Genomic DNA, 21,953 nt, shown 5'->3' with positions numbered 1-21,953 from the left:
GCGGTCAAACTCCAGCATCTCTGAGTGACTTTACAGAAGAAGGTGGGGAAGCAGAAGGTGGGGAAGCAGAAGGTGGGGAAGCAGAAGGTGGGGAAGCAGAAGGTGGGGAAGAAGAAGGTGGGGAAACAGAAGGTGGGGAAACAGAAGGTGGGGAAGAAGAAGGTGGGGAAGAAGAAGGTGGGGAAGAAGAAGGTGGGGAAGAAGAAGGTGGGGAAACAGAAGGTGGGGAAGCAGAAGGTGGGGAAACAGAAGGTGGGGAAGAAGAAGGTGGGGAAGAAGAAGGTGGGGAAACAGAAGGTGGGGAAGCAGAAGGTGGGGAAGAAGAAGGTGGGGAAGCAGAAGGTGGGGACGAAGAAGGTGGGGAAAAAGAAGGTGGGAAGCAGAAGGTGGGGAAGCAGAAGGTGGGGAAGCAGAAGGTGGGGAAGCAGAAGGTGGGGAAGCAGAAGGTGGGGACGAAGAAGGTGGGGAAAAAGAAGGTGGGAAGCAGAAGGTGGGGAAGCAGAAGGTGGGGAAAAAGAAGGTGGGAAGAAGAAGGTGGGGAAGCAGAAGGTGGGGAAGCAGAAGGTGGGGAAGCAGAAGGTGGGGAAGCAGAAGGTGGGGACGAAGAAGGTGGGAAGCAGAAGGTGGGGAAGCAGAAGGTGGGGAAGAAGAAGGTGGGAAGAAGAAGGTGGGGAAGAAGAAGGTGGGGAAGAAGAAGGTGGGGAAGAAGAAGGTGGGGAAGAAGAAGGTGGGCAGAAGAAGGTGGGGAAAAAGAAGGTGGGGAAAAAGAAGGTGGGCAGAAGAAGGTGGGGAAGAAGAAGGTGGGGAAGCAGAAGGTGGGGAAAAAGAAGGTGGGAAGAAGAAGGTGGGGAAGAAGAAGGTGGGGAAGAAGAAGGTGGGGAAAAAGAAGGTGGGGAAAAAGAAGGTGGGAAGAAGAAGGTGGGGAAGAAGAAGGTGGGGAAGCAGAAGGTGGGGAAGAAGAAGGTGGGGACGAAGAAGGTGGGGAAAAAGAAGGTGGGGAAAAAGAAGGTGGGAAGAAGAAGGTGGGGAAGAAGAAGGTGGGGAAAAAGAAGGTGGGGAAGCAGAAGGTGGGGAAGCAGAAGGTGGGGAAGAAGAAGGTGGGGAAAAAGAAGGTGGGGAAAAAGAAGGTGGGAAGAAGAAGGTGGGGAAGAAGAAGGTGGGGAAAAAGAAGGTGGGGAAGAAGAAGGTGGGAAGAAGAAGGTGGGGAAAAAGAAGGTGGGGAAGAAGAAGGTGGGGAAGAAGAAGGTGGGGAAAAAGAAGGTGGGGAAGAAGAAGGTAGGAAGAAGAAGGTGGGAAGAAGAAGGTGGGGAAACAGAAGGTGGGGAAACAGAAGGTGGGAAGAAGAAGGTGGGGAAGAAGAAGGTGGGGAAAAAGAAGGTGGGAAGAAGAAGGTGGGGAAGAAGAAGGTGGGGAAGAAGAAGGTGGGGAAAAAGAAGGTGGGGAAGAAGAAGGTGGGGAAAAGGAAGGTGGGGAAAAGGAAGGTGGGAAGAAGAAGGTGGGGAAGCAGAAGGTGGGGAAGAAGAAGGTGGGGAAGAAGAAGGTGGGGAAGAAGAAGGTGGGAAGAAGAAGGTGGGGAAGCAGAAGGTGGGGAAAAAGAAGGTGGGGAAGAAGAAGGTGGGAAGAAGAAGGTGGGGAAAAAGAAGGTGGGGAAACAGAAGGTGGGAAGAAGAAGGTGGGGAAGCAGAAGGTGGGGAAAAAGAAGGTGGGGAAGAAGAAGGTGGGGAAAAAGAAGGTGGGAAGAAGAAGGTGGGGAAGAAGAAGGTGGGGAAGAAGAAGGTGGGGAAGCAGAAGGTGGGGAAGAAGAAGGTGGGGAAGAAGAAGGTGGGGAAGAAGAAGGTGGGGAAACAGAAGGTGGGGAAGCAGAAGGTGGGGAAAAGGAAGGTGGGAAGAAGAAGGTGGGGAAGCAGAAGGTGGGGAAGAAGAAGGTGGGGAAACAGAAGGTGGGGAAGAAGAAGGTGGGGAAAAAGAAGGTGGGAAGAAGAAGGTGGGGAAGCAGAAGGTGGGGAAAAAGAAGGGGGGAAAAAGAAGGTGGGAAGAAGAAGGTGGGGAAAAAGAAGGTGGGAAGAAGAAGGTGGGGAAGAAGAAGGTGGGGAAGAAGAAGGTGGGGAAGAAGAAGGTGGGGAAGAAGAAGGTGGGGAAACAGAAGGTGGGGAAGAAGAAGGTGGGGAAGAAGAAGGTGGGGAAAAAGAAGGTGGGGAAGAAGAAGGTGGGGAAGAAGAAGGTGGGGAAACAGAAGGTGGGGAAGCAGAAGGTGGGGAAGCAGAAGGTGGGGAAGCAGAAGGTGGGGAAAAAGAAGGTGGGGAAGAAGAAGGTGGGGAAAAAGAAGGTGGGGAAGAAGAAGGTGGGAAGAAGAAGGTGGGGAAGAAGAAGGTGGGGAAGAAGAAGGTGGGGAAGAAGAAGGTGGGGAAGCAGAAGGTGGGGAAACAGAAGGTGGGGAAGAAGAAGGTGGGAAAAAGAAGGTGGGGAAGAAGAAGGTGGGGAAGAAGAAGGTGGGGAAGAAGAAGGCGGGGAAGAAGAAGGCGGGGAAGAAGAAGGTGGGGAAACAGAAGGTGGGGAAAAAGAAGGTGGGGAAACAGAAGGTGAGGAAGCAGAAGGTGGGGAAGAAGAAGGTGGGAAGAAGAAGGTGGGGAAGAAGAAGGTGGGGAAGAAGAAGGTGGGGAAACAGAAGGTGGGGAAGAAGAAGGTGGGGAAGAAGAAGGTGGGGAAGAAGAAGGTGGGGAAACAGAAGGTGGGGAAACAGAAGGTGGGGAAGAAGAAGGTGGGAAGAAGAAGGTGGGGAAGAAGAAGGTGGGGAAGAAGAAGGTGGGGAAACAGAAGGTGGGGAAGAAGAAGGTGGGGAAGAAGAAGGTGGGGAAGAAGAAGGTGGGAAGCAGAAGGTGGGGAAAAAGAAGGTGGGGAAGAAGAAGGTGGGAAGAAGAAGGTGGGGAAAAAGAAGGTGGGGAAACAGAAGGTGGGGAAGAAGAAGGTGGGGAAGAAGAAGGTGGGGAAACAGAAGGTGGGGAAGAAGAAGGTGGGGAAAAAGAAGGTGGGAAGAAGAAGGTGGGGAAGCAGAAGGTGGGGAAAAAGAAGGTGGGAAGAAGAAGGTGGGGAAGCAGAAGGTGGGAAAAAGAAGGTGGGGAAGAAGAAGGTGGGGAAACAGAAGGTGGGGAAGAAGAAGGTGGGGAAGAAGAAGGTGGGGAAGAAGAAGGTGGGGAAGAAGAAGGTGGGGAAAAAGAAGGTGGGGAAGCAGAAGGTGGGGAAAAAGAAGGTGGGGAAGAAGAAGGTGGGGAAGCAGAAGGTGGGGAAGCAGAAGGTGGGAAGAAGAAGAAGGTGGGGAAGCAGAAGGTGGGAAAAAGAAGGTGGGGAAGAAGAAGGTGGGGAAACAGAAGGTGGGGAAGAAGAAGGTGGGGAAGAAGAAGGTGGGGAAGAAGAAGGTGGGGAAGAAGAAGGTGGGGAAGCAGAAGGTGGGGAAGCAGAAGGTGGGGAAGCAGAAGGTGGGAAGAAGAAGAAGGTGGGGAAACAGAAGGTGGGGAAGAAGAAGGTGGGGAAGAAGAAGGTGGGGAAAAAGAAGGTGGGGAAAAAGAAGGTGGGGAAGAAGGTGGTGGGGAAAAAGAAGGTGGGGAAGCAGAAGGTGGGGAAGAAGAAGGTGGGGAAGAAGAAGGTGGGGAAGAAGAAGGTGGGGAAGCAGAAGGTGGGGAAGAAGAAGGTGGGGAAGCAGAAGGTGGGGAAGCAGAAGGTGGGGAAGAAGAAGGTGGGGAAGCAGCAGGTGGGGAAGCAGCAGGTGGGGAAGCAGAAGGTGGGGAAGCAGAAGGTGGGGAAGCAGAAGGTGGGGAAGCAGAAGGTGGGGAAGAAGAAGGTGGGGAAGCAGCAGGTGGGGAAGCAGCAGGTGGGGAAGCAGAAGGTGGGGAAACAGAAGGTGGGGAAGCAGCAGGTGGGGAAGCAGCAGGTGGGGAAGCAGAAGGTGGGGAAGCAGAAGGTGGGGAAGCAGCAGGTGGGGAAGCAGAAGGTGGGGAAGCAGAAGGTGGGGAAGCAGCTCACCAGCCCACAGTTGATGGAGATGCCCTCTTTGGCTCGATCGCCCGTTGCTCCGGTTCTCTTCAGCCTCTCGGATCCGGCCAGATCCACAAAGTGAAACTTGGCCGTCAGCGTCTCGTACTCGTCCATCTCAGAGTTTCCGTTGGAGACCCTGTTGTCGCTCTCACTTTCTTGCTGAGCGACGACGACAACAACAACAACAACAACACAAAAACAGTTAATTACAGCGCGCGCCCCGTCAGTCCTGTCAAATGATGCCGAGACCCGTACGCACATTGTCGGAGGCACAGACGCGAACTTGGCACAGGTGGATGGTGAAGATGGCGTGGGATCGAGAGCTCTGGACATTCATCTGCGTGCTGGCGGTGGTGCGAGACAGAGCCCCGAGCTTCAGGCACTGCATCATCTGAACGGGGCCGAGAGAGAGAGAGAGTTAAATATTAAACAAGCAAACTCACTTCAATACAGCAACAAACACATTTATGAAAAGGTAAACGCCAGTGAAGGAACGAATATTGAATGAGTGTATTTGTAAAAGGCCCGAGATGGATTACTAATCCCTTGTTTTAGTCATTAAGAAATAAAAAAAAGGGCTGTTACAATGACTAAGATGTTTGTTGCACACACACACACACACACACACAGTTACCTCGGCCTCGGAGGACACGGTCCGGGTGGTCACCCCCACCGTGTAGATTCCCCCGGCGGTGTCCTCGTGGATCTTGATGTGAGATTTCTGATCCTTGTCTCGCGTGGAGTCGAACAGGTCCAGAACCTCCTCATTATAAAGCTACAAGAAACCAAAAACACACACACACACACACACACACACACACACACACACTTTAAAATCGTCGAAATCAGAACATCTGAAGTAACTAAGAATTTAGTTGATTGGTCCAAGTCTTGCTTATTGATCCCCTTCTGTTTAAGCTTAATGTATCTACAGAAAGAAAGTAAAGTCAAAGAAGGCTCTTTAGATCAAATTGTCGACTAATTGGCGTACTATATATTTATTTATTGCATTTATAAGCACAAAAATAAGACCAACAAGTAACGTCTGCCATCTAGCCCTCGACTTCTGTGCATGTCCATATTTCTTCCACAACTCCTCCAGGTCTTCTTAAGGAATCTGAACACGCTCTCAACCACTGGAGCCCGACCCGTGACGTCTCCGTGACGCCGGCGGCGAGCGAATGATCGCGTCTCGTTTTGTTGTTTTTTTTACCTCGAGGAACTGGGCGTTGATCTTGAACTCGGGGGCGGGGCTCCCCTGCTCCTGGGCGGCCTGTCGGCGCTGCTCGATGCCCTTGTAGAGGTGGTGGACGGCGCGCGGGATGATGCCCAGCTCCTCCTCGCCGATGTTGACGTCGAAGCCCGTCCCCATGGTGTAGGTCTTCCCCGAACCCGTCTGGATGGGCCGGAGAAAGAAGAGGAAAAAAAAAAAAAAAGAGTCAGATATTCACATTCAGACTGTTTTATTTGCCCCAAGAAGGGCGATTCATCGGGCTTAACTTTACACTTCAGTCTGTTTACTGGTCTCAGATCAGACTTTTTAGCAGCTTATTGTGCTCAGACGAGGAAGAAGAAAGGATGGCGTCACTGGTTGGACTATTTTACTAAAGAGAAAGGGGTTTATTATTGAAGACTAAAATTATCCTTTATCTTGAATGATTATGTGAATGTGCTTTTTTTTTTTTACAGTTGGTGGTAGAAATAAGTTTGTCGAGTGATTATATTTAAAAGTCCTCTTGAGAGGACGGATGTTTTACGGTCTCCTCTCATTGCCGTCTGTTTATATATCTGAAGCGGCCGAATGGGTCGCTCTAAATCTAGATTAGTCACAGAGGAGAACCGGTTTGATCCAGAACCAGAACCAGAGCACACGGTGGGATTCAGAAGTAGGCCAGCAGTGGAGAAGCAGTTACTGGGGAGATACGGGCTGATACGGGTTAACATGGACACGCATTAAAAGATGCATGGCTGTCAAAAAAGGTGCGTGCGTGCGTGTGTTACGCTTCACTTCACTTTGAATCGTATGAGTGCCATTCAGCAGAAGCTGTCGCCACGGCAACCTCAGCAGTAGGGGCGGCATGAAGGGGAGGGGGAGGGGGAGGAGAGGTTGGCGGTGGGATGCTTTGAGGCCTTAACTTGCATGCTATTTCCACGTGGGGAAGAGAAAGGGGAGGAACTGAAGAACATCGGTATCCATTAATCTGAATATTAATTTCCTAATTACTGGTTTGATCTATTAAATGTCTACAAATGAGCAAAAGGTAACGTAAAAATCAAAAGATGTACTATTGTATAAAGACAACGAAAAAATTAATAAATCTATATATATATATATATATAAAAAAGAAAACCGAGGGTAGCACTGATTTTCTTTCAAGCAATTCTGGGCAGGAAAGAAAATAAGTGCATTTCCCCCAAAATGTCTAATTCCTTTCAAACTTCGGTGCGTCTCCTTTCACCGGAACGCCGACGCTCTCCGAAACACCCGCGTCGTCTCTTTCTCCCCTCGAACACAACGCGGTTTCCCCGCAGTCACGAAGCAGCGCAGCTGTGACACGGAGGACAAAGACTCGCCTGTCCGTACGCAAAGACGGTGGCGTTGTAGCCCTCGAAGCAGCCCTCGATCAGCTTCTCCGTGCAGCTGGAGTAGATGGCTTCCTGCTGGGAGTCCATGTCGAACATGTAGTCGTAGGTGAAGGACTTGTCTTTGCCCAGGATCACCTGAGGCTCCCCGGGCATCACGTAGGTACAGATGTGACATCCCTCTATCTTCTCCCTGGCCAGCTGAGGACGAATCCTACAGAAAAAAGAATATATATATATATATAAAATCAGAGAGGAGAGCCTGGAAGGTTGCTGTGGGAATCAAAACTGAGAACAACCTATAAGAAACGCATGAAATAACCCCCCCCCCCCCGTTGAGATCTATATGCTATAACTGGTATTTCAAAGCAGTCCTAAATCACAGGAACATACTGAACTCATTTATGTAATTGCAAACACATTAATCTGCTCCAGATGTGTGTTGTTTTGTGTACAAGATGACTGCAGGGCCAACATCCTAATCTGACCCAATAAAACCTGCCAGCTGGGTTAATATGTACCGCTTTGGTGAGTCTGTCAGTCAAAGCAGGCAGGGATTAACTGGTTTAATGTGAGGAGGAAGAGAGAGAGAGAGAGAGAGACGATGTGTCTCCGTGAAAAAGGGAAACATTTCCTTCTTCAGTGAATGAAAGACGGTGTAACACACAAGATGCATTCAAGAGCACAGACAAAAGAATCGAAAGCCGTGTAAGAGAAAAAGATTTTGAGACAGACGGGTTGAAAATAACCCCGACAGCAGTTATAAAAAGTTAAATATAACCATTAAGGACGTTGCGTTAATCTGCCAAAACAAGAAAAGGCATCGCCCAATTAACAAAAGTAAAAAACGAAATTTGACCGATAAGATACCTTTACAGGCAAAAAAAAAAAAAAGGGTGTGTGCTGGGATGGAAACATTAGTTTGACATACTGACTCATTAGATATCTCCCAGAAGCCCTGTGATACAGAGCTGCTCTACTTTTCACCTCACGCTTCGGTAAACACAGAACTCTAATGTCGTGTTACCAAAACCTAAAAAAGAAAGGAAAAAAAGGGCCAAATAGCCACCAAATGCACCAGCAAAACACCATAAACACACCTCCACAATGCACACGGTGGATCGTAATAATCCAGTGTTAAAAAAAAAAGAAAAGGCACCTGACAGCGGGGCCCCCGGCTCGGCCCGGTGTGGATAAGGGCCTCATTGTGCACCCTCAGAGTTCAGGGGGAGAACAATGCTGCGGAGGGGAGTACAGTGCGGTACAGTGCGGCCATTGTGTCCGTCTGTGCGACACCGGGAACGCCCGCCGACGCCGCGGGGATTTTAACGGCTGGACGGAGGGCGACGGGGGGGAAAACGTCCCGTCTGGAAGGTCACGACACCTCCGCAGATAACGGCACAAAATGAGCCACCGAGCGGGGAGGAGGAGGATGAAAAGATGACGACTTGAAATGCAAACGAATCTTTCTTCTTTTACTGTTTTTTTTTTTTTTTTGGGCAGAAAAAAAGGGTCGAGATCATTTCTTGCTCCGTTCATTTTCAGGACGCTTGACCCCTGGTTTGAATTCGGGCTCGTTCTCCTTTATTTTAGTGATGGAAACAACGCGTTTGCATCGTTTTTGAGTCCGTTGCTCGATTTCTTTTATGTGAATTTTCTTCCGTTGTTTGACGTTTTGTTTTAAGTCCATTTGTTCATTTTTTAGGCTGGTAAATTTATATTTACGGTAAAATAAAAAAAGATTTATGTCGGGATGTCCCAATCGTCTCTTATCCTATTTGTTTATGATGATACTCATCTGGTTATTGGCAATGAAGCAACATGAAAAATAAATACACTTTTTAGGAGATAAAACATGAACTTTCAAGCATCATTTAAAAGCATAATTTGCCATAAATGCAATATATAGAGCAGCTGTTTGGACCTCAAAACGGACGTCACGCATCCAAAAGGGTAAACAAAAGACACAAATCTGCTCTTTAATCCATCTCGTGTTCCATTGTTTTAATTCACAATAAAACGAGACGTCAGAGAATCAATTAGCTTCCATGACAAATTCACCAAATTCAGCCAATTACATGTTTCTGTGGATCGTAAGAGTGTTTTAGCAATATAATCCTTTCCAGTACCCACAAAGGAGGGGGGGGGGGGCGCACTAATTGGGTGTGTAATCTGTTTCTCTGCACACAGTACTTTCACACACGGGAATCTGATGGCATTTCCCAAATGTACTCCCTTTCCTTCTGCATGTAAACAACCAGACTTCTTGTTGTACCATCAGGATGTTGGTGGATATTTGTTTCTCATCAATGCAATAATAATTAAGTTAGTTTCTTTTTTTTTTTTTTTAATGCAGTGACGTTGAAGGTTTTCTTTAACAATAATTCAATCACACTGTTGACTTTCAGATGCAAAATAGGAGCGAGTAATACTTTGTTCAAAAGGGAAATGAGTCCCGGTAAACCGAGCGTCACTGCGTCAACACAGTCGTGGTGACTCGTCTATTTTAGGGGCCTGTGGACTTTTGCGCGTTAAAAGCGGCGAGAGGCCGAGGTCAGAGTTCAGGTCAAAAGGTCATGACGTCTCCGCAGCAGGGGACCCGATGTCTGGCCATCAGTGTGGATTCAGATGCAAACACAAAACTACAGAAAACAAGACATTTGAGGCTCGGTTTGGGTTCCAGTCCGTCTGCAGACTTCATTTAAAAACACAAGTTTCAGAATTCTGCAGAACGATCCTCAACGTTCAAAGAAAAACACCAACAACTGCATGTAGGGCAGAATTAGGCAGATACCCCCTTATAATAAACATTATAATAAACATTAACAAACGAGCACTCAATTTTTGGAATCACCTTCAAACAAGTTCACAAGACACTCTCCATTTTAAAGCCCTCCAGAGCCAAGAGCTGAACCCAGAAAAGAGTCTCCTGAGTCAGTTGGTGCTGAGACTAACAGAACCAGGACCAGGACCAGAACCAGGACCAGTCTCACACCAACAATGCTTTACAAATACCAGTAAACACCATTATACAGAAAAGAAAAGAAACATATTTGGAACATTGGAAAAAAGAAACTGAAAGTCAAAGTAGATTAGAATGTCATCTGGACCTAAAAAGAGATTATGAACTGGCAGAATATCTCTTTTCTGTCAGAAGCAGAGACAGACAGACAGGTACAGGCTCAGTGACCACCACAGACAGACAGACAGACACAGGCTCAGTGACCACCACAGACAGACAGACAGACAGACAGGTACAGGCTCAGTGACCACCACAGACAGACAGACAGACACAGGCTCAGTGACCACCACAGACAGACAGACAGACACAGGCTCAGTGACCACCACAGACAGACAGACAGACAGACAGGTACAGGCTCAGTGACCACCACAGACAGACAGACAGACAGGTACAGGCTCAGTGACCACCACAGACAGACAGACAGACAGACAGGTACAGGCTCAGTGACCACCACAGACATACAGACAGACAGACAGACAGGTACAGGCTCAGTGACCACCACATACATACAGACAGACAGAGGACAGAGGACAGAGAGAGAGAGAGAAAGAGAAAGAGGAGAGAGAGAGAGAGACGACAGATACCAAGACAGAGAGAGAGAAAGAGAGAGAGAGAAAGAGAAAGAGAAAGAGAGACACAGAGAGAGAGAGACACAACAGATACAGAGACAGAGGAGAGAGAGAGAGAGAGAGAGAGAGAGAGAGACAGAGAGAGACAGACAGAGGAGAGACAAAGACAGACAGAAAGAGAGAGAGAGAGAGAGAGAGAGAGAGAGAGAGAGAGAGAGAGCTGTGCTGCAGTGAACCAGGCTACTGCTTAAGATAAAGAGGAGAGCAAAAATGCACACTCAGCTACACTCACACTCAGCTACACTCACACTCAGCTACACTCACACTCAGCACGCACTTTAAGCATTACGTCTCACCGTCCTTCACAGGGGAGACGATCAGGCCTGTGCGAAGGGCAGCGAGAAAGAACGTGTGTGTGTGTGTGTGTGTGTGTGTGTGTGTGTGTGTGTGTGTGTGTGTGTGTTCGGCTCGTTGCCAGGCGCTGAAGGTCGGCTTCTGTACGCGTCTCCTTGAGCGTAAAGCTTGTGGCTTGTGGGGAAAGTTTAACTTTGATACGGCAGTCGGCCCTTCACCCGTTTACCTTTCACACACACACACACACACATAAAAGAAAATGTTTTTAACAAGCCATCATGTGACATCAGGGTGGAGTTTCCTTTTTTTTTCCTTCCATTTACAACGCGAGGACAATTCAGAACTGGTCCGTTGAGTTGGCAATTACAGAAGCATGTACTCAATTGCTGGCTGCTATCATTTTGTCCTGATCTTCCCATCAATCACTGCCCTAAAAAAAAAAAAAACACTGTCCTCAAGGCCTAAAGTGAGACAATTAAAAAAGGAGTTAAATAAATATATAACTAAACTCAGACAAACATGACCCGTGTGAAACAGGTTAGTCACGCTCTGCTCCACACTGGTCTTTCTCAGGCGGAGGTTTGCCAAAATACTTCACCTGTAAAAAGTTATCTTAAGCTGAAGCTCTGGTTCCAGCACGTAAGGCAACAAAGATCCTTTTGTCTGGCTTTAGACGTCGCAATCTTTTATACACCTTCATTGCATCCAACCCATTTATTTTAAAACATGCATGAAAACTCTCCTCTGCAGCACGAGGATTAGAGCTCAGCTGGTGTGTGTGTGTGTGTGTGGCTTTAAAAAAAAAGAAAAAGAGAAAGACTTATAACTCTGTGGGAGCTGGAACGATACATGGCCGTGACAGACTTAAAGCACGTGTGAGGCACCTCTCTGTGCAGATGCAGCACATTATTATGCAAAAGGTGGACACTGGCATGCAGTCATGGTTTTTAAAAAGTACAGAATTTCTGTGGCTTTGGTGGAAAGCTTCTTTTTTTTTTTCTTTTTTTTTTAAACCGCCTTGTAGTGCAACGAGAAGGTCAATTTATAAGCATCAGAAAACCCTGCTGGGAGTGTGTTGGTTCCATGCTCTGCCCATCCAGCCAGACGGGGACCACCTACAGCACCGGACAAAGAGCTCAGAGCGCCCGGCGCCAACTTTAAAACTGACCACCGGGGCCGCTGACGAGCTGCAAAAGAAGAAAAAAAACACACACAAGAACACGAAATCTGTGCCGCAGTCCAAAGAAACACACACACACACGTCACCGATAAAAGCTTTAACTTCACATCAATATTTTCCCCCAATGCGTCTTTATGCCTGTGCAGCACAGAGACACTCTGCGTGACATAGGGGATGGGGTTGCTATGGTGACCGGTAATGGAAGCTGAGAATTAAAGTCATAATCCGATCCCGGCGGGGCATATAAAGCCAGTCTGGACGACTAAAAGATGCCAGGAGGGCATGGGGGGGGGGATGGACTGGCTCAGCATCCCTCCACCCGTCAGAGACTTGAGGTTAACTCACTGCCGACCCGACCGGTGAATTAGGCTCAACGTCTCCTTCCCCGAGCCCCTCCATCCTCGTGACTGAAGCGCAAGCACCAAAAGGAGGGTTTATCATATATTTATTTATTTTCCCAGAGGGATCTTTTTCTCTCTTTTTTTCCCCAAGTGTAACCAATGAGCCAGACTGGTTGTATGTAGTCTGTTAAATTGCACCCAAAAAAAGAAGAAGAATAAAGCCTCAAACCTTTTATAGTACGGACTCAAACATGGGGCAGAGGATGAACAATTAAAAAAAAAAAACAGGTAAAAATGGCATCAAATGCCTGGTCAGATCTTTACTTTCAGATATTTCATGGATCTTACAGCTTCAAATTTATTTTTTTTTAAATCGCCATAGACTTGTTATTAGGTGTGCTACATAGCAACAGTAACTACACAGAACTAATTCATCACACGAGGTCAGAGCTTTGCAAAAACACGACACACGCCCAGGCCTCTGTCGGGGCACATTGGGTTCACGGAGGCCGCCGCTGCCAATTGGTTCATCTTCCTTTAATGAAGCGCTGGATGGGCATCCCAACTGATCCTGGAGCTCGTGAGCCTTTTGGAACACGTGTTTCCCAAAAAAAAAAAAAAAACGAGGCGCTGTGGCGTGCCGATAACAGCTTTACTGCTTCCTGCAGGTCAAAAAAGGTCAGGGAGCAGGCCAGACCGTCATTACCAGGGGCCACGCAGAGGAGGGCAAGGTTAGGCAACAGGAGGTGTCAGCGAGGGATCATCTGTAGCCGTCAACATGGAGGGGGGGGGGAAATCGGTTCCTTGCAGTGGCACATTTTCTTTGCACACATGCATACGCAATCATGTTTAATTCTGGATTTTAATAACGGCAGCTTGTATGGCAACAAAAAGAAATGTCTGCGCAACCAAAATTAAGAGTTTGATTCTGGTCATGATCACAATTTAAAAGAAAGAAAAGGTATATTTTCTTGCATTATATTTCTTTTATTTCCAACTACAAATGAGCCACAATTTAAATTGAAGCTTCACACCTGCCACAACAAATCCGACTGAAGACTAAAAACGTCCCCGAGTTCGATGCAAAACAAACAAACAAACAAACTCGGCCACAGAAGAGACTTTTTCACTTTCACGCAGATGGTGCAGCAGCAATGTTTTTTTTAACGCCTCCCTCATTTAGCAGCCTGGCTGATGCACTTTATTTGTGGACGCATCAGTGTGCTATTAATGATGCATCCTTTTCAGGAGTGGAACCGCATGTGCGCACACACACAAATATTAAAGTTGTGTATGTATGTGTATATATATATATATATATATATATATATATATATATAAATTATGATGTAAATTATAGATGATTCATACTTGCTGCTTAAAAGCGATGCTGATTCTGCAGAATACTTAAATATCAGCAACATGTGATAATCATTACAAGGCTCCCTCTGGCTGTCTGATTTTGCATAAAGATATTTACATGATCACATTTACAGTAACTTATTTACATGACGTCGTCCTCGACTGATAATGTCCCACAACTACTCCAGCTGAACAACATCTTGCCAGGTTTTGGGCGGTATGACGGTAGAAAAGTGTTTTTAAAAGAAGAGGAACAATAATATCAGTGTGGGGGATTTTGGGTTGCATGTGTGGACTTTGCAGAGTCAGTTGTGGACTGCAGTGTCATTCAACCATGTGGTGTTGACACAGGAGTCCCCTCTCTGAGTCAACCACAGGCCGGGACACAAAAACTAGGGAGGTGTGTGTGTGTGTGTGTGTGTGTGTGTGTGTGTGTGTGTGTGTGTGGTGTGTGGTGTGTGGTGTGTGGTGTGTGTGTGTGTGTGTCACATCAGCAAGCCGTAAGACAGCCGGCTAGCAGATAACAGGTTAGGCAAACACATCAGTCGAGGTCGAGTGTAAGTCACCGCGGTTAACCACTTCCACGCTTTATTTCCATGCTGCCATTTGGCCAATCGACACTGAAACGTTTAATAATAATTTTTTTTTAAAAAAGGATGCCGCCCACGCCTGCAGCTAAATTTTAAATGTACGAAACGCCGTCGTTTGCATACATCCGCCTGTCGGGCGCGGTGTGATCCACGCCCGACAACCTCACCGTACGTACGGTGTGAAGAAGCTGTTTGCATTGTTCTGCACACAGACAGCGTGTTGTGTGAATGACGCAGGGAGGTGAGACGGTTCAGTTAGCACTGGGATGCATCACCTCTCTCAAGTTTATTAAAATATTGGAAAAAGGGGGTAGCCAGAAAAAAAACACACACTTTCAGGTCTTCTATGACAACGAACCTCACATTTTCTACCTAGACTATAGCATAAAAATAGTTACCAATTAATTTGCTGCCGATTGACTGACCACATAAATCACCCACATTTTCTGAGAGGTTTGAAATGTCAAGATACACCAATTTCTCCAAAGTTTTACCAAAATAACGTAACCATTGGTAACCATAGATCAGCGCTGAAACAGTTTTTAACCAAAAATTAATGTCGGAAAAAGACCGGTGAGGTTTGTTGTTGTGCACTGCAGCTCAAACACAACCTGTGTTCATAATCTGGCTTCAGGATGCATCATCTAAAATCATGCCAGATAACATTGATACGGCCTCTAATAATCACATATAATGTTTCCCTCCCCGTTCGCTGCAGCCTCCTCACATAAATAACCAGGTTGGCAGCCCGCTAATGCAAAACAGAGCTATTCGTGACTCGTCTGCTGGCCTCTTTTGTGACGTTCTGCAGGCAGTTTGATGATGGAAGTTAAAGTTACATCCGCATCCTATATTTGTGACACCGGAAGCCACATTTAGACCCTCGTCGATTTTCAGCCCCTTTAAAACCGGGACCCGATTGAAAAAAGAGGCTGAGTTTTGTGTCGGTAAAAAAAGAAAACTGGGGAGGAAGAATAATGACAAAAGGAAAACACAAACACAAAGCAGGAGGAAGACAAAGGCAGGGGTGCAGAGAACAACATATTTGCATGGGTGTGGTGTACACGGACGCCACTCTATAATTACATCCAATACATTTTTTGCAATGACCAGCTTGTTTCCCCAAGTAGCCCACTCTCTAACGGGGGGGGGGTAACGTCATAAGCGTGTCCACATGTGGTGCAGGCGGCTCCACATTCGAAGGCTCTCTGCGTCGGTGCAGATGCGTCGGGCAGAAATGCGCTGACTCCGTAAGAGGCGGCGATATAGATAACTTAGAAAAAGGTCTTCCTGCAATGCTGCGGGCCGGGCCAGAGTCTATTTGAGTTTAAGTGTAGGCTATGCTTAGCGTCCTCTTGGAATGGAAGAAGCCTGCTGTCTAGAAGAAGAAGAAGAAGAATCATGGCGGCTAAACACTGGAAATGTATCTGGGTTTCACTCAAATTACCAGGTTACAAAAGTCAGTTACTAAAGATACATCTGATCACTGGAGTCCTGCAGAGGAGTCTGTACTGCAGAGGAGTCTGTAGGTCAGAGGCGTCTGTACTGCAGAGAAGTATGTAGGTCAGAGGAGTCTATACTGCAGAGGAGTCTGTAGGTCAGAGGAGTCTATACTGCAGAGGAGTCTGTAGGTCAGAGGAGTCTATACTGCAGAGGAGTCTGTAGGTCAGAGGCGTCTATACTGCAGAGGAGTCTGTAGGTCAGAGGAGTCTATACTGCAGAGGAGTCTGTAGGTCAGAGGCGTCTGTAGGTCAGAGGAGTCTGTACTGCAGAGGAGTATGTAGGTCAGGAGTCTGTACTGCAGAGGAGTCTGTAGGTCAGAGGCGTCTGTACTGCAGAGGAGTCTGTAGGTCAGAGGCGTCTGTACTGCAGAGGAGTATGTAGGTCAGAGGAGTCTATACTGCAGAGGAGTCTGTAGGTCAGAGGCGTCTGTAGGTCAGAGGAGTCTGTACTGCAGAGGAGTCTGTAGGTCAGAGGCGTCTGTACTGCAGAGAAGTCTGTAGGTCAGAGGAGTCTGTACTGCAGAGGAGTATGTAGGTCAGGAGTCTGTACTGCAGAGGAGTCTGTAGGTCAGAGGAGTCTGTACTGCAGAGGAGTATGTAGGTCAGGAGTCTGTACTGCAGAGGAGTCTGTAGGTCAGGAGTCTGTACTGCAGAGGAGTCTGTAGGTCAGAGGCGTCTGTAGGTCAGAGGTGTCTGTAGGTCAGAGGTGTCTGTAGGTCAGAGGTGTCTGTACTGCAGAGGAGTCTGTAGGTCAGAGGAGTATGTACTGCAGAGGATTATTCAACCTTTATTTAAAGAGGTTGTCTCAATCTCAACAGGACTCGTGAAATTGGAGCAAGTAATTAATCAAAAATCCATGAATTGAATATCTTTATATTTTCTTTAACATTTCATAGACTAAACAAACGACTGTAAGCTTATTCAACTGCTGAAGTTCATGAGCACATATCAGCTGATGGCTTGATTAGCGGATTAAGTCCATCACCACCTCCGATATCAACACTACGACATCATATCGTCTGCGCTCCTCATAGCGCCATAAAAAACAAAGTGACGTCAGGTCAGTTTATTTTTCCCTTTAATGAGTCGAGTCTATTCAGAGCCGGCTCTTGGAAACACACACTCCTTCTCCTCCTCGGGCCAAGTAGGTGTTATTCATAGCGTCCGTCTGGGTAACGCGTCTAACTCTTTAACACTTTGGCTAACGGAGGGGGAGGCGGGGGGTTTAAAAATCAGGTTATTATGCAGTTTGGACTGGAGACTCATAACCTGTACAGCAACAGTAAAATGTTTAGAAGAGCTGCATCAGTGCGTCTCCACGCTCAGGAGGAATCTTTTGGTTGTAATACCAGCTGCAAGTTTATTGTTATTATCAATGCATTCAGGGCTCCAGACCATTTCAGGCTGGTCTCATCCGGCATTTGCTGGCAATACCTACAACAAAAAAAAAGAATGCACCATATTTCATAGGAATGCCAGGCGGGCAAGACAAAGAAAAAAGGAGCAAAAAACTAAAGTAATGTTCTGGATTTCGCTAACTTCAGCTATTAATTGATTAGCAAAAAGTATTGCCAATTGATTTCATTTGCTCCCATCATCCTTCCACTTCCAAAACACCCCCAACATCGGGCGTTAAATACATATTTCACCTGCAAATGTACAATAAACTGTAATGCACAAGTCATCGTGTTCCATATGGACCGCCAGAACACACACATTCCCCCTTTTTTTAATTTAACCATCAACAGGTGTTTAACACACAGAATCTCCCGGGGTGAAACTGTAAAACTGTAACTCGACACAAGGGTGTGAATTTTACACTGGACAACAATGTGAGGGAATAGGGAATAGAGAGAACACACACACACACACAGGGTCAGTGGCTAACTCCCGACCGACTTGGCTCAGTGGATGTGAACAAAAGGTCTGGAGAGGCTTTGGACCCGTCGGGGCTTTTTTTTGTGTTTGCATGGTGATGCCATGGGGGAAGGAAAACACGACTCTGAGCGCCCCGTATCCGAGCTCCCACCGGTCCTCTACTGGTCCTGCCCCCCCCCCCCCACCCCCCCTTTGTTGCTAGGAATCTCTGCTCAAACAAGTACCCGACCCCTACGTCAGGATTTATATCAAACAGCTGATTATGTCCCCACAAAAAAAACCTAAAGACTCAAAATAAGTATATAGTGTTTCTTTACCAGTGTTTTCACAATCATTCAGAGGCCCCTCGCCTCTGTTTGCACTGTAAACCCCCCACTGCTGTTGTCAGCTGTTGTCTCTCGTCGTCATCCCCCCCCACCCCCCGCACGCTCCTCACTGCAGGTCATTAAGTAATAGCAGATATCTGCTCTAATCGTGCAGCTCATTTTAACAAGCTTCTTCTTAACCCCCCCGTGTCTATACGGCTGGAGAGCTACAACCTGAGGCTTAAGACTAGGCCACTTATACCAGTTACTGCATGCCTCCGTGTCATTACATTAAAAGTACGCCTGGAACTTAAAGCCTTAAGGAGGTTTAGGAACCTATTTAATTTCATCATCGCCATTCAGCTGAGCGTCAAAATCAAGTTCTCACAGAAGAGACTTGACGTGTTTTTGTTTCCAACGCACCTCGTGTTATTACAGCAGACGTCAAAAAAAAAAACACAGACCGAGTCACTCCCCTCTCGCTTTGATGACAATAAATGACCTGCTGCTGTATGTGTGTGCGTGTGTGTGTGTGTGTGTGCTACTGCAGCAATACGCCCGAGCAGGCAGGTTCAACGAGTCCTCACTTTCCAGCCCTTCCCCTCGATGACAAACACCCCGTCGTCTCGCAACACCATGCAAACACATCCGCTACGGTTCAATCTATAAAAAGCAGCCCGGGAGCCGTCCTCCCCGGTGTGTGTGTGTGTGTGTGTGTGTGTGTGCGCGCTCGACCCCCTCCTCTCGTGCATTGGGTTTCAACACATCCTATGGACGATAAACGCAACGCCGAAAAAGCAGATGTTTTGAGCTTCGTGCTCCGCTGTGGGAGTTTTGAAAGAACAGGACAGGCCTCTGTCGAAGATAATCTCGGGGGCCTTAAAACAGATTATCCGAGAAAAATAAAAAGGACCCCCCTCCACCCCCCTCGCTCCGTTGACCCGCTTAAGGTGCTACGCAATCCGGGATCGAGAATTATGGCTTACAACCCCGAGAAAAGCTCAACATTTGTTTCCATTTCAGGTATTTTGTTGACACACACACACACACACACACACCTACGCCTACTCTTGCGTGGCGAGGAGCGAGCGTACCGAAGTATGTTTGGAGTGTTAAGCAGCGGAGCGAATTAAACCGTCACGCCCTTATTTTAAAAAATGGTTGCGCACGTGCGTACGCTGAAAAAACTTCCAAACAATCGTGACAAACTATTCAGCCAGTTGGAAGCAGTTTAAAAAACAAAACCCACTACTCTGAGCTGGGTGTCAAAGAGGAGGAGATGTACAAACCACATCACGCCTAGATTTTACAGGCATCATTACTTCCTGAATGCCTGGAAATTGTAGATTATTAGTGGATGAAGCCTTTTTTTAGTCCACGAAGCCTTTTTTTTAATGAGAAAGGAGAACGGTGCTTTTCTGGGTAATGTAGCTCGCTAAAAAAGATCAGGCCTGTAATTTCAACCAGAACACAAAAACATCCACCTCTTCTTGGACGGATGCTGTGACTGATCACATACTGCCTTTTGTTACTGGCCATAATTAATTCTGAAATTTAAAATTCACCGGAAAAAAAGCACCCCCCGTGTCAAGTTTAGGGAAATTAACCAGCTTTTATCTCAATTACGTTGCTTCACATAGACATTAGTATACGATAAACTAGCACTACAGTCTGTGTCGAGGCCATAGTTTGTGGTCTATATCCTCAAGATGGCAACCCGACGGTGGCAAATGGTCGTTATTATTACAGTAACCAAACAAAAAGGTTATAGTTTACAGAATTTGCAAAATAGCAGCAGTGCATCTGTTGAAATGTTCTTCAGATCAGTAAAAACCAGCAAGTCACCGGCTGCTTGTTCGTCCCTTCGCTTCCCTTTAAAAACGTGGTTTTCTGGCCCTTCTGGACGACTTGATTTCAGCTATTAGTCCACCATCTGTACTTTCAGAGATGACCTCCGGTCTGTCTTAACCCCCCCCCCCCCCCAAACCCTCAAACACACACACAGTTTAAGAGACTGTGGTGCAAGTTTTCATGTTTCCAGGAACTGTTTACCAATTTCCCACAGCAACCTGGCAACCCTTACTGCCGTGCCCTGCTAGGATTCAGTCCAGTGCAACAACAATATAAACAACAGCCTCAAAGTGACCCTTTGCTGCTGCTACCCCCCCCCCCCAAGACTGACTCAGACACTGTTACACTGGTCACGCTGGCAATCGGCATCATTGATTTGGGATTGGCAGGTTTTGTACCTCACTTTTTTCAGCCTTCAAACTTGCACGCTTCAGTTGGGCTACGTCTCTTTTTTTTTTTACAACGGATTTTAACCTCGTGAGACGAAACGTTGGCACAAAATGGCATCTCCAGAAAGAACCCCCCCCCCCCCCCCCCCCCCCCCTTTTTTTGCTATTAGGTTTTGTAGTTTTCAACCAAAACAAACATCTGCTGGAAAATGGTCACCATCAACATAATCTTGACAGTATAAAAACAACAAAAACATACTCCACACACACACACACACACACACACACACACAGATGCTGATGACAATTTGGGAACACGTGCCCATGAGGGCGAGTATTAAAACGAGGAGGAGGAAAACAAACGGTTACGGATAAAAGAGATGGGGGCGAACGCAACAATACGGCCATTATTTATCATTTCATAATGGTCAAAATGTTCTCTGAATGGCCTTGAGTGCAAGAGATAGAGAAGGAGGGGGGAGGGGGGGGGGGGGGCTGGCTTCCCATTATGCCACTGTGCCACCTCACCAGCTGGGGTGGGAGCGGCCTCCTTCAACACAATAGAGCATCAAGTGCATGTACTTGAAGGGGAAAGAAGACCCTTTTCATCCTTTCTTTCTGATAAAAGCATAGGTGAGATAGTAACACGTGTGAATCGGTAGAGACACCTCTTTAAAAACAAAGAGCAGAGACTTGACAGCCTCCTTTCCCTGAAAAGCTGAAGCTCTCACTTCATCATTAACCGTCTGTCTGCAGGAGGCTTTGGAGGAGACACACAGCCTGTCTCTCTCTCTCTCTAATGGATGATATCATCCCTCCTCGTGCATGCCACAGTGTGCTCGAGATGGACCCATGTGTGCGTGTGCGTGCGTGTGAGTGTAGCTGTTGCAATGGGGGTGTGAAAGCACACAAAATCACAAAAAAGAAAAAAAAAGAAAAAATAGGTGATGAACCAAGAATTAAAAAAACAGTCCGAAAATATGTCATGAAAAGCCGGTGGAAGGAACCGGGTCACAATATAACGTGCGTGTGTGCGTGTGTGCGTGTGTGTGTGGCAGATGCTGGCTTTTGGCGTGCAGGTGTTTGCTAGGCCCGCGGCACCGACTGACAGGTGGCCCCGGCGCAATTAGCGGAAGAAAAAAAAGAAAAGGGGAACACTGCTAACGCTACGCATTGACCCGTTTTCACGGTGGGGGGGGGGGGTTAAGAGAACCGTTGGTGACTTACCTCAGCGCCACCCGGACCGAGCTCTCATCCTGCCCCGACGTCATGGCTCCTTTTTTTAAAAAATTTTTTTTACCGTCGATCGGAAGAGAGAACAAAAAAAAACAAAAGGGTATTTTTTTTGGTCTTTTTTTGGGGGGGCCAAAGAGGAAGAAAAAAAGTGCGCACCTCCTCTTAAGTCAGGCGAGTGGAGCCGCCATTGCTTCCCCCCAAAACACCACCAACGGTTATCTCAACGGCGACTTTAACCGTGATATGTCGGCGGTGAGGCGGTGTGCGCCACATCCCTGCGCAGTTTGCAGCTCGCGGATGCTTCGGCTCCCGGCTCGAGCCCACATGCAGACTGACGCGGCTCGAGCTGCTGCTGCTAGGTGAGACTTTCTCTCGCGCGCGTGCGCGAGCACGCGCCGTATATATAGAACGGGCACACACACGTGTACTCGTGCACTCGCGCGCCGCCGGTGTTTTGCAACAAGTTTAACGCACCCGGGGAGGGAGCCGCAATGCGTCAGCAAGCCACGCCCTCTCCGGAGGGGGGGGGGGGGGGGGGTACGAGATGACGTCATGACAAAGGGTGTAAGCTAATTTTTTGGGGAGAAAGTCAGAAATATACTTTCATTTTGTAAAGATATAAAAAATTAAGAAATATGTGATATAAGTTACTTTACACAGTTTTTTCCCCCTCAAAAGACGAACATATTTTATTAAGGATTGATTAATTAATGAATTACCTGTAAACTGTACTGACAAATGTAACATTGTCTTATTTGTTTG

General features: G+C 47.3%; 1 protein-coding gene across 7 annotated transcripts in view; it reads right to left on the bottom strand.

The window, feature by feature from the left end:
* kif21a (kinesin family member 21A) overlaps positions 1-21,624 on the bottom strand; it is a 42,193-nt gene extending 20,569 nt beyond the window's left edge. For 4 of the 7 annotated variants that reach the window (XM_034534262.1, XM_034534256.1, XM_034534258.1 and 1 more), the window contains exons 1-6: positions 21,183-21,616; positions 6,604-6,826; positions 5,243-5,425; positions 4,664-4,804; positions 4,289-4,420; positions 4,018-4,188 (exon numbers count right to left, since the gene is read on the bottom strand). In XM_034534262.1, coding sequence (XP_034390153.1) covers positions 4,018-4,188; positions 4,289-4,420; positions 4,664-4,804; positions 5,243-5,425; positions 6,604-6,826; positions 21,183-21,226 — 894 coding nt within the window. In that variant the 5' untranslated portion in view covers positions 21,227-21,616. Of the gene's footprint in view, positions 1-4,017; positions 4,189-4,288; positions 4,421-4,663; positions 4,805-5,242; positions 5,426-6,603; positions 6,827-21,182 lie in introns of all 7 variants that reach the window. The other 3 variants (XM_034534259.1, XM_034534263.1, XM_034534260.1) reach the window with 3 other exon arrangements.
* Positions 21,625-21,953: the final 329 nt, after the last annotated feature.

The sequence above is a fragment of the Cyclopterus lumpus genome, chromosome 6 (assembly GCF_009769545.1).
Source record: "Cyclopterus lumpus isolate fCycLum1 chromosome 6, fCycLum1.pri, whole genome shotgun sequence".
NCBI classification, from domain to species: Eukaryota; Metazoa; Chordata; class Actinopteri; order Perciformes; family Cyclopteridae; genus Cyclopterus; species Cyclopterus lumpus.
The sequence above is the reverse complement of the archived record's forward strand: the minus strand, read 5'-3'. Positions and strand labels throughout refer to the sequence as shown.